This window comes from Fusarium musae, chromosome 7 (assembly GCF_019915245.1).
Source record: "Fusarium musae strain F31 chromosome 7, whole genome shotgun sequence".
NCBI classification, from domain to species: domain Eukaryota; kingdom Fungi; phylum Ascomycota; class Sordariomycetes; order Hypocreales; family Nectriaceae; genus Fusarium; species Fusarium musae.
Genome location: NC_058393.1, coordinates 2,814,482 through 2,829,703, shown reverse-complemented (window position 1 = coordinate 2,829,703; position 15,222 = coordinate 2,814,482). Strand labels below are relative to the sequence as shown.

Here is a 15,222-nt window from a genome sequence, read left to right as displayed (position 1 = left end):
GACCTTGGTTACAACGACCCAAGCTGTCGCTTATTTGTACTATTCATTGTTTGCATACACTCCTTCGCATTTCTCTCTTGTCTGTGACGAGAGTTATTTCTTCACAATGTCTTCCCCTGTCCGGCCGAGGCGCGCAACAAGGCGCACCGCCATTATCGATTCTGACGACGAAGACGATGTTTCCAACCGCTCTAGAGTCCAGGATGAGGAGGAGGACTTTGAACCTGAGAAGCCGGCACCCCGAAGACAGACTCGTTCACGCAAATCGACGACTCCAGCGCCTGCGGCCGCTGCTGCACCAAAGGCCAGAGGGCGTCCTAGAAAAGCGCCTACTCCAGCTGCTTCCGCAGAGCCTAGCGAACTTCTCGATGCTGATACGACACTAAAGGCAGAAGCGAGTTCTCCTGCAAAGATTGCGTCGCCGCGTAAGCGCAAGAGTACAGCGAGATCATCCATCTCTTCAGTTCCAGACCTGGCCCCTCCTACACCGAAGCCAGATTCACCGACAGCTTCTCAGGAGGCTTCTGCATTGGCCGACATCACTGATGCTAGTGTGAATACTTCCATTGTCGACAACACGCAGGCAACTATCAAGCCGATCAAACCTATGGATACCATTATGGAGAAGCCAATGGATATTGTGCTCAAGTCAAGGACATTAACTGTTCCTGTTGTTGAAGACACAACGCCCAAGTCTCGAATTGTTTTGACACATCTTATACTCAACAACTTCAAGAGCTACGCTGGCCGACAAGAAGTCGGTCCTTTCCACGCTTCATTCTCATCCGTTGTCGGTCCCAACGGTTCCGGAAAGTCGAACGTTATTGATTCACTGCTGTTCGTCTTCGGTTTCCGAGCTAGCAAGATGCGACAGGGCAAGATCTCTGCTCTCATTCATAACTCAGCAAAGTTCCCGAACTTGGATCATTGCGAGGTCGCTGTCTACTTCCAGGAGGTCATGGACCAGGTAAGGAAATCATTGTTCTTTGGCGATCCTAGACTAACTTTCCCAGCCCGGTGGCGGTCATGAGGTTATCCCTAACTCCGAGCTCATTATTTCCCGAAAAGCCTTCAAGAACAACTCCAGCAAATATTACATCAATGGCAAAGAATCCAACTTTACGACGGTCACCACTCTCCTTCGGGATCGGGGTGTCGATCTTGACCACAAGCGATTCCTGATTCTCCAAGGTGAGGTCGAGTCGATTGCTCAGATGAAGGCCAAGGCTGGCAACGAACACGAAGACGGTCTCCTCGAATATCTCGAGGATATTATCGGTACCTCCAAGTACAAGGCGCCCATCGAAGAATCTGCCACCGAGGTAGAGACCCTCAATGATGTCTGCATGGAAAAGAGCGGTCGCGTTCAGCACGTCGAGAAGGAAAAGAACAGCCTTGAAGACAAGAAGGACAAGGCCATCGCCTACATTCGCGACGAGAACGAGCTAGCGATGAAGCAATCTGCTCTCTACCAATTGTTTATTCACAAGTGCAATGAGAATATTGCTGTCACAGAGGAGGCTATCAGCCAAATGCAAGCTCAATTGGACGCCGAGCTGGAGAAACACCATGGAGGCGAACAGATCATCAAGAGCCTCGAGAAGGACTACGCCAAGGGTGCTAAGGAGTTTGAAGCGCAAGAGAAGTTGACGCAAGCCTTGGTCAAGGAGATGGCCAAGTTTGAGCAAGAGCGTGTCAAGTTCGACGAGAAGCGAAAGTTCTTGGACGGCAAGCGTAAGAAGCTTGAAAAGGCTATCGCCAACGCCGAAACAAACTCTGCCGAAGCCGACGAAACCATCGAGCAGTGTGGAGAGGAGATCGAGAACCGAACCCACGAGATTGCGGAACTCGAGGAACAGATCCAGACTGCAGAGGCTGAGCTTGCTCGGATTAGAGAGAGTCTAAAGGGCAAGACACAAGCTTTCTCTGATCAGATTGCCGCAAAGCAGAAGTCTCTTGAGCCTTGGAATGAGAAGATCAACCAGAAGCAGTCCGCCGTCGCTGTCGCTGAGAGTGAGCTTAACATCCTTCAAGAGAAGGCCAACGCCGGCGCTGTCGCTCTCCAAGACCTTGAGACAAAGATCGCTTCGATTGAGCAGGGCAAGAAGGCCAAGCGCGCTGAGCTCAAGTCCTGCCAGACCGAGAAGACTGAGCTTCTGGAGGAGGCAGAGAAGATGAAGTCGGAGCTCAAGGTCCTTTCTGAGCAGGAGCCCAAGATTCGCTCTAAGATCTCGAATGCGCGCCAGAAGGCCGACGAGGCCCGCTCAAGCTTGTCTAACACGCAGGCCCGAGGCAACGTACTCGCTGCCTTGATGCGCATGAAGGAGTCTGGTCGAATTGATGGCTTTCATGGACGTCTCGGTAATCTTGGTACGATTGATCAGAAGTACGATGTCGCCATCTCAACGGCTTGTGGTGCCCTCGACAACTTTGTTACTGAGACTGTCGAGGCTGGTCAGCAGTGTATCGAGTATTTGCGTAAAAACAACGTCGGGCGTGGTAACTTTATCTGCTTGGACAAGCTGAGAGTTCGAGACATGTCGCCTATCCAGACCCCCGAGAACGCTCCCCGATTGTTCGACCTCGTCACTGCCAAGGAAGACAAGTTCCGAGCTGCTTTCTATCACGCCATGCAAGATACTCTTGTTGCTGCCGACCTCGCCCAAGCGAACAGAATCGCATATGGCGCCAAGCGATGGCGAGTAGTCACTCTCGATGGTGAGCTCATTGACAAGTCTGGTACCATGTCTGGTGGTGGCTCGACTGTCAAGAGAGGTCTCATGTCTTCCAAGCTCGTCTCAGACGTCAGCAAGGAGCAGGTCGCCAAGTTTGAAAGTGATCGCGATGGCTGGGAGAAACAGTTCAAGGATTTCCAAGATTACCAACGCGAGTGCGAGACACGACTCAGGGAGTTGGACGAACTGATCCCTCAGCTGGACACCAAGATGCAGAAGATTGGCCTTGAGATTCAGAGCGCCGAGCGAAACATCGCCGATATGCAACGACGCATGAAGGAAGTCAGCAAGGAGCACCAGCCCTCGGCCTCCGACAACAGTCGCATCGCTGCACTGCAGAAGGAGATTGCCAAACTCAACAAGGAGATTGAAAGACTCCATGAAGAGACATCCAGCGTGGAGGATGAGATCAAGGCTCTGCAAGACAAGATCATGGAAGTTGGTGGTGAGAAGCTTCGTGCGCAAAGGGCCAAGGTCGACTCCATCAAGGAGGAGATCTCTTCCAACAATGAAGAGATCTCCAATGCTGAGGTCCGCAAGGTCAAGGCGGAGAAGCAGAAGATCAAGCTGGCGAAGGATCATGCCAAGTCGTCCAAGGAGCTTGAGGCTGCTACTCGCGATCTGGAGAAGCTCGAGAACGACATCAACAACCAGGGCGAGAGAGCTGAAGAGCTTCAAGCACAAGCTGAGGAGGCTGAGGAAGGATTGGCCGCGAAGAAGAAGGAGCTCAAAGCGCTCAAGAGCGAGCTTGATGAGAAGACGGCTGAGCTCAACGAGACAAGGGCAGTTGAGATTGAGATGCGCAACAAGCTTGAGGAGAACCAGAAGGCTCTTCTTGAGAACCAAGCACGACTTCGCCACTGGGACGATAAGCTGTCGAAGATTGTTCTGCAAAACATTGACGACCTTACTGGAGGTTCATCGGGTAGTCGCTCCAAAAAGCCCAAGTCGCAACCGAAGCCTCAGACGGATGACGATGATGATGTCGACATGGATGATGCCCCTCAGGATGATATTGACATGACTGACGCTCCTCAAGAGGAAGAGCAAGAGGAGGATCAAGAAGAGGAAGAGGAGGATCAAGAAGAGGAAGAGGAGGAGGAGGAATCTATCAATGGGCAACCAAACGAGCTTCCGAGATACACACCCGACGAGCTTGCTGACATGAATGAGAGGACACTCAAGGGCGAGATTGCAGCTCTTGAGGAGAAGACTCAAAATGTCAACGTCGATCTCGGTGTGCTGGCCGAATACCGAAGACGAGTGGAAGAGCACGCTGCCCGTGCCTCAGATCTCCAAACTGCCATTGAACAGCGAGATTCCGCCAAGAAGCGATGCGACGACCTACGCCGTCTACGACTGGAAGGTTTCATGGAAGGTTTCAGCGCCATTTCCCTCCGACTCAAGGAAATGTATCAGATGATCACCATGGGTGGAAACGCAGAGCTCGAACTCGTCGACAGCTTAGATCCTTTCAGCGAAGGCATTCTCTTCAGCGTCATGCCCCCCAAGAAGAGCTGGAAGAACATCAGCAACCTTTCCGGTGGTGAAAAGACACTCAGCAGTCTGGCCCTCGTCTTCGCTCTGCACCACTACAAGCCTACCCCTCTGTATGTCATGGACGAGATCGATGCTGCGCTGGATTTCAGAAACGTGAGTACTACCCTAACCCAAGACACTCGGCTACAATTCGACCACACTCGCGTGGGCATTCCACAGGCGAATCCATCTTCAAGTCTGATTGAATCACTTTGCTAACACTCAATGTAGGTCTCGATCGTCGCAAACTACATCAAGGAGCGTACCAAGAACGCCCAGTTCATCGTCATCTCGCTGCGCAACAACATGTTTGAGCTTGCGGCGCGGTTGGTGGGCGTGTACAAGGTTAATCATATGACCAAGAGTGTTACTATTGAGAACAAGGACTACATCGAGAGACCGCCGGGACACTCGTCGCAGCAGCGCACGCAGGTTGGGGGTAGTAATACAACGATACTGCCCTTTCGGTAAGGGGTGAGAGGTGCTTGTATATGACGATGATGATGACTATGGATATGGCTTTGGCGGGTTATTTTAATGATATGGAGGCTAGATTTATGATATATCCAATGTTTGGTGTTTTCTGATATCCCCCATTTTTGACCTCTCCTCGACTCACTTCATTCACTCCCATTGTGTCCAGCTAATATTCACATGCCACGTCACCCTCACTCATCTTTATGACCGCGAGAAAGACTCAACCTGAACCCCGCCCTCCCTTCGTATCACACTCGCGTCCCACGATCCAGGAACCAACTCCCGTGTCGCCGAGCGCGTCTAGACCTGAAGACCTGGGACATTAAGGATCCCCAAGCGAACCCCTGCATGCACCCGCGCCCCTTCGATCTCGCAGCCGTCGATGCCGTACCACGCACCCAAGTGCCGGTCTTTCTCGGCTCTGCATGTGTCTTGCACGTCACGATGTTGTGTCTCGGCAGATTATACGTGGGCGGCCTCGATATGGATATGGCTGCTGTACGTCCTATAAGTAACGCCTACAATCAAGCCAAGCTTCAGCTATTCTCGCTCATCGCTATACACTCGTTTTACGTATCATGTTGATGCTACTCCCCCTCGTCGTTCACTTGGTCACTGCTTTTCCTGCAAACTGGAACGAGTCGATTGCGTGTCCGCATGATGATCTTTACTCGTCGCTTATTCAAGATGATGGCGAATTTTGTTCTAGTGTTCTAGAGGGGAATCATTGCGGTGCGGGATATAGTACGCCTGTGGAGTATGTGAGGTATAATCAGACGAGGATAGCTTCATATGTGAGTCGTTTGCGATGAGTTTGGATGATTGCTTATGAGTTGCAGTGTGAGTGTATTGTGACGAGTGCGAGTTTGAGCACTACGGAGTCTAGGACGAGGAGGTATTCGGATTCGATGGAGGCGTCGGTGGGACAGCCTGGGTCGGGGACGTATGCTGAGACTACTACTGAAGGAGTGTATTCGACGACTGAAGGGTCGTGGAATCAGACTGCAGCGTCTGGTGCGGAGACGACAGTGAGAGAGACGACAGGAGATACTCCAAGGACATCGTACGCCAACAGTAGCAATCCAACTACAGGAACAGTCAGCGAGAGCCTCACAGGATCAAATTCAGCAGCTTCATGGAACACCACCACAGAGTCACCAGGGGATACCCAAGGTCCCTTCTCAGCATCCTTCTCAAGCGAAGACCAAGCATCTACTTCACCGTCTGGCAATGGCACCCAAAGTGTAACATCACAAGCATCGACCCATTCATCTGGAGTGACAAGATCTGGCACTACAAGCAATTCGCTACCGTGGTCGGTTCCTGGTATCTCGACGTCGAGTCCTGTGCAGAGTGGTACACGTTTGACGGGGTGGAGCTCGAGTGTTACTGCCCCTAGCGGCAATATTTCTGGGACAGGGCCTCTCCCTACTGATTCGGGCGCTACAGTGTCTGTGACCACTGGTTCTGGGATGACAGGTGGGAGTGTAGGTCCAGCTTGGAACACGACTTTGGCTCCTACAGGGAATCGTTCGATTCCAACTGTCAGTCTCTCAAGTGGAAGTTTCATCCCATTCCCAACAGCTTCAGACCTCACAAACCCAGGGGGTTCGTCGAGTGGCAGCGCGGCTCCAAATTGGAACACCACCTCTGACGGAAGAAATGGTTCGTTTCCAACGATCACTATGCCGTTCCCAACAGCTTCAGAATCCGCGAGCTCTGGCCTTTCGCCAAGTAGAAGCGTCGGTCCAGGGTGGAATGGTACTACATCCGTTTCTGGGGGTAATGGCTCAGTCCCTACGGTCAGTATCTTCAGCGAAACTTTCGTGCCATTCCCAACGGCCTCGGTTTCTGCAGGCTCTGGCGGTTCATCAAGTGGGAGTGTAGGTCCAAGTTGGAATGGTACCACATCGAGAGGGAATGGCTCGGTACCGACAGTCAGCATCTCGAGTGGCACATTCGTTCCGTTTCCAACCTTGTCAATACCAAGCCAAGGAAGCTCGGGGAGTAGCTTCGGACCAAGCTGGAATAGCACTTCTCTTCCTTCTGGGGGAAACACGTCGGTGCCGGTAACTCACCCTTCCAGCGGGACCTTGGTGCCTTTTCCAACGTCTTCGGGGGTGCTCACTTCAGGGAGCAGTGTCGGTCCGAGCTGGAACAGTACCGCTCTTCCTCCTGGCGGTAACAACTCGTTGCCGACACTCAGTGCTTCGACTTCAGCGAAACCCTCTTCAACAGATATCACTTCTGGTAGCAGCCTGGGCCCAAGTTGGAATAGTACCTCCCTCCCATCAGGTGGCAATGTATCGGTACCAACTATAAGCACCTCGAGTGGGTCATTTGTGCCATTTCCAACGGTATCATTACCGAGTCTCTCGTCCTCAGCAGAGGCTACAACAGGGAGCAGTTTGCCTCCAAGTTGGAACACCACTTCTCTGCCTTCAGGTGGCAATACCTCGATACCGACTTCCAGCACCTCCAGCGGATCCATTGTCCCGTTCCCGACGATATCACTTCCAGGTTCATCATCCTCGGAGGAAGCAGCGTCAACGAGCAGAGTCTCTCCGAGCTGGAACACCACATCTGTACCTCCTGGCGGTAACACCTCAGTACCAACCGTCAGTACATCCAGCGAATCCTTCATACCATTTCCTACGGTATCACTGCCGAGTCAATTCTCATCAGCTGAAGCAGCATCGGGTAGCAGTGTCTCGCTAAGCTGGAACAACACTGCTTTACCATCCGGTGGCAACGTGACTATACCGACCATCAGTATATCCCCGTCGCAAACCTTTGTCCCGTTTCCAACTCAGCCTTTCCCAAGCGATACTTTCGCAACAGGCCCAGAGACTAGCGGGAATGAGTTCCCAAATCGGAACAGCACTACTGTACCAGGAGTTAACTTCACTATACCGTCAATCAGTATAACTCGAGGTGGGACGTTGCCGTTCCCAACACTGCCGCTGCCGAGTGAGTCGATCACAACTAAGCCTGGGAGTGGAGCAAACTCGGTGCCGGGAAGCAGCGCAGTTCCGAGCTGGAATGGCACCACTTCTACGCCTGGAGGCAATGTCTCCGTCTCGACGATCAGTTTATCGCAAGCTGGGACGTCATCGCTGGTTCCATCCTCAAGTGTATCTTTGCCGACAGTATCTCAAGAAACGTCAGAGTCGGCCCGAAGTGACACGGTGATGTCTGGTTGGAACACAACAACTGCAGAATCTGAGGGTTCTAGCTCTGTTGCGACTGTCAGCTCCTCTGAGACTGGTTCAATTGTGACTCTTCCGACAGAGTCAGAAGATTTTACCAGTTCTCAGAGCAGCGGTGTTGGCTGGAACATCACATCATCCATCTCAGGCATCGTCTCCCTCCCAACAATCAGTGTACCAACCTCTGAAATCCCAACTCTACCCTTTCCAACAGTCTCAACCGAAGTCACCAGCACTACCGTTAGCAAAAGTGCTGTCCCAAGCGGTGACACAACGGGCTCTGCACCTGGGAGTACTGGAACCGTTACATCCTTCTCGAGTCCTGTGGCTGCAACTTCAACGTCCGACGCCTCCAACGGTCCCGCGTCACCAGGTAGTAACGCAACAACAACTGGCGTCCCCGAGTTCCCCGCCGCCAACTTCACCCACGTTACACGCACCGCCGCCATCTCGCAAGAAACATGCTACACTCTCCCCAACCCAGATGGTGATTCGACCCGTCGAGCGTTGCTGTACAACGCCAGACTCCGAGAAGACAACGTCTCAATCCCCATTCCGTACATTGAGTCTGTTGAGTTTGAGAAAGATGGCGTTAATCCGCTATATCTCACTGTTCGTGATGAACAAGGCGGGATCCTCTATGTCGACATTTCTCATCGTGGACGTCTTTCAGTCGTTGATCCCAATGGGTATTTGGTCACGCTTGATGCTGATGGGATTCACTTCTCGGGGAGTAACTGCACGTACGACATATCCATCTCGATTGACGATATGTACGAGCAGATTGCCGACTTGGCGGGTGTACAATGTGCTGCGCTCAAACGCAAGCGCGCCGAAGACTTGGACTTCAGCCAGGTTCTGTACCTGCATGACCAATGCGGGAACCCCGTTGACAGGTCGGTCAGACAGTATCCTCAGCTTCTTGTAGGTGATACAGTCTGTGCGGATGTCGCTGTTGACGATGAGACTGGTCGTTGGGACTTTGAGTGTACGTTCCCGGGATCTGAGTCTGGATCTTTGAGGTGTCAGTTGGCTATCAAGAACAAGGTCGTCGACTTCATCAGCACAGATCCATTCGGTGGTGCATGTCCAGACTTGTCCACTGTTGTCACGACTCTTGAAGAATCAGGGCAAGACATCGTTGATCCTGAACAGCTTCGCAAGGACCTTGCAAATCAGGGTCTGTCCAGCGATCGAGCCAAGCAAGAGGCTGATGCGGCTGTAGTGGCGTACACTCAACTCTGGCAAGCTCTCGGAGCAATCTTCACCAAGAACACGGAGACTTCACAGGGCGCGTTGAAAGATTACATCGACGTATACAACACCCACCGGAATTTCGAAAACGACATCTGTCAATCCCTCCACGAGGACGAAATCCCCCTCAACCTAACCCTCATCGCCGGCGCAACAAGCATCCCCGCCATAACAACCCTCAACTGGGCCCCCGAGACAACAAAACCCTACAACATCACAGTCCAAGACTCATCACGCATCGCCTGCTGCCCCAACAGCGCTGTCGCAGAGGGAGAAGGCGCTACATGTTCGTATCCACGCGACGCCATCATCCCCGGCACAGGGTGCGTCTGCGGTAAGAGCGCAGCGGGTGTAGGGATCGCGTTCGAGTGGACGGAGTGTACGAATTACAAGGGGAGTTGTGAAGCTGATGGGGATTGCGGGGATGGGTATTTGTGCTTGACAGGGAGTTGTTGTGGTGGGGGTGTTTGTGTTGATGCGTTTGCTTGTTCGGAGAATGGGACTGATTTGGTGCAGCAGTTTGATGGAGGGTTTTAGGGTAGATTGGGTGTATATTATTGAGAGAGCAATCAGCAACGCAATGGGGAGTAATTCGTTGAATAATCTTATCTAGACATCGTCGACTTGTTTGGGGAATTTATTTAATGTCCAATTGATTTTCAACGTTCAATAAACGGTGCTCAGTGAATTGATCATCGTAGAAATGCCATTTTGAGTTTGAGCATAACCTCACATCAGCTCCAAGAGTTCACCACAATTCATGACCAGCACTTCGATCACGTCAAATAAAACAGACGGCTTCCGAGTGATATTCAGATACACACAAGGCAATAGAAAGCGCCAAATCTTACAGTCAATTGGGACATAGCATACCAGCAAGACAAGCCTAATGACAGACGACGCAATGGGATCACGTCGACGCACATTCACAACAGGTCATTGGAAGCGACGTGACACTCAGTCACATACATTCAACATCAAAGCCAAGACAGTCACATCAATCACACAGAGTAAATAGAGGAACAAGCAGATGTTTGTCAATGACGTGTGGACATCAAACGTCGTCCGATTGAATTTTGGAATCTCTTAGACTCATAATCCCAAAGGTATTCATCCCATCCGTTATTTTTTTGAATGATGCTATCATAACCGGACTCCATCCCAAGACAAGACACATCAACCCACCACTTAAGCCTTAGGGGCAGTAGGGACGATCTTCTTGCCGTCCTTGTTGTAGCGGACGCGAGGGGGAGGGGCACGGTTGCGTCGGCCAACGACGGATCGGACGCTATAACATTCTGGTCAGCTTCAAGGGTCTGGGGAAGAACGTACTGGGAGTATGTGGGCATCAACTGCGCAGGGAGTGTGTATGGTCTTCATGATGAACATGAATAAAAGTACTCCAAGGCTCATCTGAAGCACATACGCAACCAGGGCGCAGTTGTCACACTCCCGGGGAGGACAACGTACCGGACAATCTTGCCGTGAATGGCGCAAGAGACGCAGTACTGCAGCTTCAGGTACATCTTGGGCACGGTGTACTCCGCGAAGACGGAGGCATCCGAGATGTCACCTGTAATTAAATTGTAAGCGAGAGTTCATCGAGCGAAGCGAGGAGTCAAGAAATACGTACGAATAGCAGCAGACTCAACCATGTTGCGGATGGTGAATCTCTTGATCGCCTTGTCCTTGGGGGTGCATCGCGAGCAGTTGCTGCATCGGATGGGCTTGACGTGGCCGCGGCCCTTCTTGTTTCGGCCGCTGTAAAAGGTTTGTTAGCAACTTGTTCAAGTGTGAGGTTGAGCCGTTCAATCGTTGTCGAGCATCATCGTGGCGACAGTTGGTGTTGTTTCGTCTCCGTCGGCGATGACGGTGTGCGATATGCGATTGCAGGCGAAGGGAATGGGGAAGTCGTACTTGTTCTTTCTCTTCTTGACCATTTTGACGGTTGCTGGGGATGTAAATATTCAGGTCCACGCAAGTGAAGAGAAAAGGAAAAGAAGAAGAAGAGGCGCTCTCTTGAAATGTGCGTTTAGTCGATTGACGTTTGAGGGCCAGTCCACTTTTTCGGGGTTGGTTTGGTGGGCAGCTGGCTAGGGCAAAGCACTCCAGGATCTCGCAAGCGGCAAAAGCCTGCAGACGCTGAGGTCAGCGGGATCCACCGCACCAAAAAGTGAAAACCCTGAATCATGTGACCAGACTCCACTGGATGGACTGGTTGTAATTTCTGAGCGGGCGTTGCCCTCCACCAAAAGTCGATCTTCTTCAACCCCAATTCGCACCATCTGAGGATTGCTTAGGAAGGCAATAAGTTCTTTATTGTCGAGGTACGTCTGAAAGATGCTGCAAATACCCGTCTCTGTGAGGGCTTCATTGCCTTTCACTTGAGGATTGCTCTTTTGTTCATTTTCGAATATCGCAATGCTCTCTTTGCGCGCACACTCGACGCTTTTTTATCGACTTTGAGCTACGCCGTTCATCTTCGAGAAGAAAAAACTCGAGATGTCGCACAAAACAAAACGAGACAACACTCTTCCGCCAGCAGCCGGATGCTTCACACTTGGGAACCTCGATTCTAACCGTCTCAGTTAGGCAAGATGCAGATTTTCGTCAAGACCCTCACGGGGAAGACGATCACCCTTGAGGTGGAGTCTTCCGACACCATCGACAACGTCAAGTCCAAGATCCAGGACAAGGAGGGCATCCCCCCTGACCAGCAGCGCCTCATCTTCGCTGGCAAGCAGCTCGAGGATGGCCGCACCCTGAGCGACTACAACATCCAGAAGGAGTCCACCCTCCACCTGGTCCTCCGCCTCCGCGGTGGTATGGCCAAGAAGCGCAAGAAGAAGGTCTACACCACCCCCAAGAAGATCAAGCACAAGCGCAAGAAGACCAAGCTGGCTGTCCTCAAGTACTACAAGGTCGACTCTGATGGCAAGATCGAGCGACTTCGACGCGAGTGCCCCGCCGACACTGTAAGCACCCTCTCTCTTCTATGATATCAAGGTCGAGACTGACTGACTCTTTAGTGCGGCGCTGGTGTCTTCATGGCTGCCATGCAGGACCGCCAGTACTGCGGTCGCTGCCACCTTACCTACGTCTTCGACAAGCAATAAATGCATGACCAAGGGACTTGAATTGGGATTGATGACGGATCGGATTGGGTGCCAAAAATGGGCGTTGACGGGCTTTTGTAGCATAAAGCACATCCGGTTTCTGAGATAATGCATGCTTGATTGAGACGACAAACTTGTTAAATCACACAACCTGTTCTCCCCTGTGACTGCTTGTATCTGAATATGTGTGTCTGCCGGTCATGGTGATTTGCCACTTAAACCTTCACCAGAATTCGCAGCTCTGGTATCATTTGTGCGCTCCTATCAAGACTTGCTCTGTAACGCTCCAAACGCAGTGCAAAATTGCCAAGACCCTTGTAATCGCTCATTCATACCAGTTCTTATCTGTTGAATTTCGCAGCCTCGCATGAATTTCTTGGTGTCCACCGGTGAAATTTTCATCTCGCCAGAGCCTCGTTTGCCCTGGTGGGGCGCGGCGTCAACACCAAGCGATCGGACAAGGATGAGTCGAGAGCACAGCAGAAGGCCTCGGATAGCATACGAAAGTCAACAAGAATGTCACTCAATCAGCTGCTCTACTCAGTCAGTCTTTTTGTACACCACTGACCATGCTGTCTTCATCAACATCATGATAGCATACACGCACAACTGTCAATGGCCTACATTCACACTCCCAATCACGACAAACGCAGTCTTCAGTGGATTTGCATGTTTTTGTAAACAAAGGGTATGAGTTTTCCCTCGTAGTGAAAAACAGTCTTTTACAATCAAAGCCAAATGCCCTCAAACGCCCAAAAGCCATAAGCCAGAGATCAAGATCCTACAAAAACTCCTCAAACAGTTGCGCAAGGGCCCTGGACGCAAAAGTCCCGCCACCATCCCATTGCTTTTTCGCCGCCCTGTTCGGGAATGGCGTCTTCTGTTGGGAGCGAGTCGTGAGACTCCGCGCAAGGAGGTTCTTGCTGGGGCGGGAGTCGTTGAACCAGAATCCGACTTGCCCTTGCGCAACGTCTATCATGACTGAAGATGCATCTCCCATTATCCGTGTTCCTGGAACGCTCTGTCGAGAAGACAGCATAAACCAGACGCTCTCAAACAATAGGAAGAGCTCTACTCGTCATCCGCAGCCTTGGACTTTCTCTTCTTCTTCTTTTTCTTCTCGCCATCGTCCTTTACGGGCTCGGCATCCTCCTCATCCCTCTTGCGCTTCTCCTTCTTGTCCTTCTTCTCTTTCTTTTCCTTCTTCTCCTTCTTGTCTTTCTTGGACTTCTTGGTCTCGGGCTCAGGAGCGTCAGCCATCTCCTCGTCGGAGCCAGCATTGTCACCGTCGTCGAGGAGGTCCATAACACCCTTCTGTAAAATAGTTAGCATTGATCAGTCATTGGACTTCGACTACACATACCATGACATCGGTGTTCTTGGCGGGCTTCTTGCCAGTGGCGTAGAACTCTAATCGGTCCTCGACTTGCTGCTTGAGAGCCTCACCGAAGCGGGTTGAGGGCTCCTCGGAGAAGTTGTCGATACGACTGGCCATACTGCACTTGTTGGCGAGGTATCGAGAGATGCGACCCTTGTTCTTGGGACCAGCCTTGCCAATGAAGCTGCTGTGGTAGATGAGACCGTACTTGGGGGTGTTGCTCTTGGTCTTGAGAGCACGGAAAAGAGCCTTCTCGGCACCGAGAATCTGGAGAGTAGAGGCAGGGTACTTGGAGAGATTGGTCAGAGAACCAGCGTGAGAGATGAGGCGGGCGGCAACGGGAGTGCCAATGAGGGTCTGCAGGTTGGGGGCGATGTCGGACATCTTCTTCTCGAGGTAGGCGGAGGTGGACTTGCGGTTGTCGGCCTGCTTGACGACAGCCTCAGCGAAGCCGTGGACAATCTCGAGATCAGCAGCAGAGATATCGAGACCCATGGAGACCTTGGCGGCGTCAATGATGGCCTGGGCCTTCTCACCGTCCTCACCAACGAGGGCGGCAATGTCGTGGAGCTTGTCATCGTTCAAGCTCTTCTTGTCGCCAATGGCCAGAACAAGCTTGCAGTAGGTGTAGTTGTCGGAGACAATCTTGATCAGCTCAGGGAAGTGCCATCCGTACCACTCGCGAACGCGCATGAAGAACTGGTTGACGCCCTTGTCCTGGAAGTCGATGGTCGCGCTAGCCTGGATGATGTGGTTGTCGTTGCGGGTGACGCTGAACTTGACCTTGGCACGGGAGTAGGCGTGGCCCATACCCAGACCGGCCTTCTCAACATCGCCGTACTTGAGTCCGCCTAGAAGCTTGTCGGCGTGGAGTCGGATACCGCGAATAACGTCGCCGACGATGTCAGAGGTATCGGCGGTCTCGCACTCGAGGCCGGGGAAGAGGCTCTTGATCGCGCCAGCAAGGTTCTTCTCGGAGACACCAAGGACGACCTTAGTCTTCTTGCCGCTGGTCTGGGGGAGGTTGAGTTCGAGGACAGACTTGAGGTAGTCCGAGACGATACCCTCAGTGACGAGGTTAATATTCTCAAGAGCCTCGACGTGACCCCTTTTTTTGAAGTGTCAGTTATCGCGCATCCATCAGCATCGCACACCCGAAGTTTCAAATACCTGAAAGGGCTGAAGTTGGCCAGCTTGACCATCTTGCCGAACTTGGCGAGGTCGTTGGTGGCGGCCTGAGTCTCCTTCAATTTCAGGCCCACGGCATCCTGCTGATGCACCACCTTGAAGAGGGCATAGCCCACGGGCGATTCGTATAGAGCGTAGTCGATGTGCGACATCTTGTCGTTCCCTGCCGGTGCCGCAATTGGGAATGATTCCGCGTCGAATGGGTTTGGTGATGGCTTGAGACTTAAGATTTTCACACTTTTTTTCCAGGTGGAAATTTTCTGGCAGCTTGCGCACGGACCAGTTGAGGCTGGTGTGGCTAGTGAACGGTCACGTGGATGGTCTGG

The 15,222-nt window shown here is 52.1% G+C and overlaps 5 protein-coding genes across 5 annotated transcripts; 2 read left to right on the top strand and 3 right to left on the bottom strand.

Moving 5' to 3' along the window:
• Positions 1–106: 106 nt before the first annotated feature.
• J7337_010036 (uncharacterized protein) lies at positions 107–4,745 on the top strand (the record flags this gene model as incomplete). Its single annotated transcript, XM_044827623.1, has 3 exons — positions 107–967; positions 1,014–4,388; positions 4,506–4,745. The coding sequence occupies 3 exons, from the start codon at positions 107–109 to the stop codon at positions 4,743–4,745; spliced, it is 4,476 nt and encodes a 1,491-aa protein (XP_044678217.1).
• A 1,003-nt stretch (positions 4,746–5,748) lies between these two features.
• J7337_010035 (uncharacterized protein) lies at positions 5,749–7,395 on the bottom strand (the record flags this gene model as incomplete). Its single annotated transcript, XM_044827622.1, has 2 exons — positions 5,749–6,774; positions 6,880–7,395. The coding sequence occupies 2 exons, from the start codon at positions 7,393–7,395 to the stop codon at positions 5,749–5,751; spliced, it is 1,542 nt and encodes a 513-aa protein (XP_044678216.1).
• Positions 7,396–7,942: 547 nt separating this feature from the next.
• On the top strand, positions 7,943–9,618 carry J7337_010034 (uncharacterized protein; the record flags this gene model as incomplete). Its single annotated transcript, XM_044827621.1, has 2 exons — positions 7,943–9,537; positions 9,570–9,618. 2 exons carry the CDS (start codon positions 7,943–7,945, stop codon positions 9,616–9,618), a joined length of 1,644 nt encoding a protein of 547 aa, XP_044678215.1.
• Positions 9,619–10,402: 784 nt separating this feature from the next.
• Positions 10,403–11,154, bottom strand: RPS26 (40S ribosomal protein S26; the record flags this gene model as incomplete). The annotated part of the gene is made up of 4 exons (XM_044827620.1): positions 10,403–10,502; positions 10,685–10,787; positions 10,848–10,975; positions 11,132–11,154. The coding sequence occupies 4 exons, from the start codon at positions 11,152–11,154 to the stop codon at positions 10,403–10,405; spliced, it is 354 nt and encodes a 117-aa protein (XP_044678214.1).
• A 2,247-nt stretch (positions 11,155–13,401) lies between these two features.
• J7337_010032 (uncharacterized protein) lies at positions 13,402–15,048 on the bottom strand (the record flags this gene model as incomplete). The annotated part of the gene is made up of 3 exons (XM_044827619.1): positions 13,402–13,644; positions 13,694–14,816; positions 14,879–15,048. 3 exons carry the CDS (start codon positions 15,046–15,048, stop codon positions 13,402–13,404), a joined length of 1,536 nt encoding a protein of 511 aa, XP_044678213.1.
• Between the last annotated feature and the right edge of the window lie 174 nt (positions 15,049–15,222).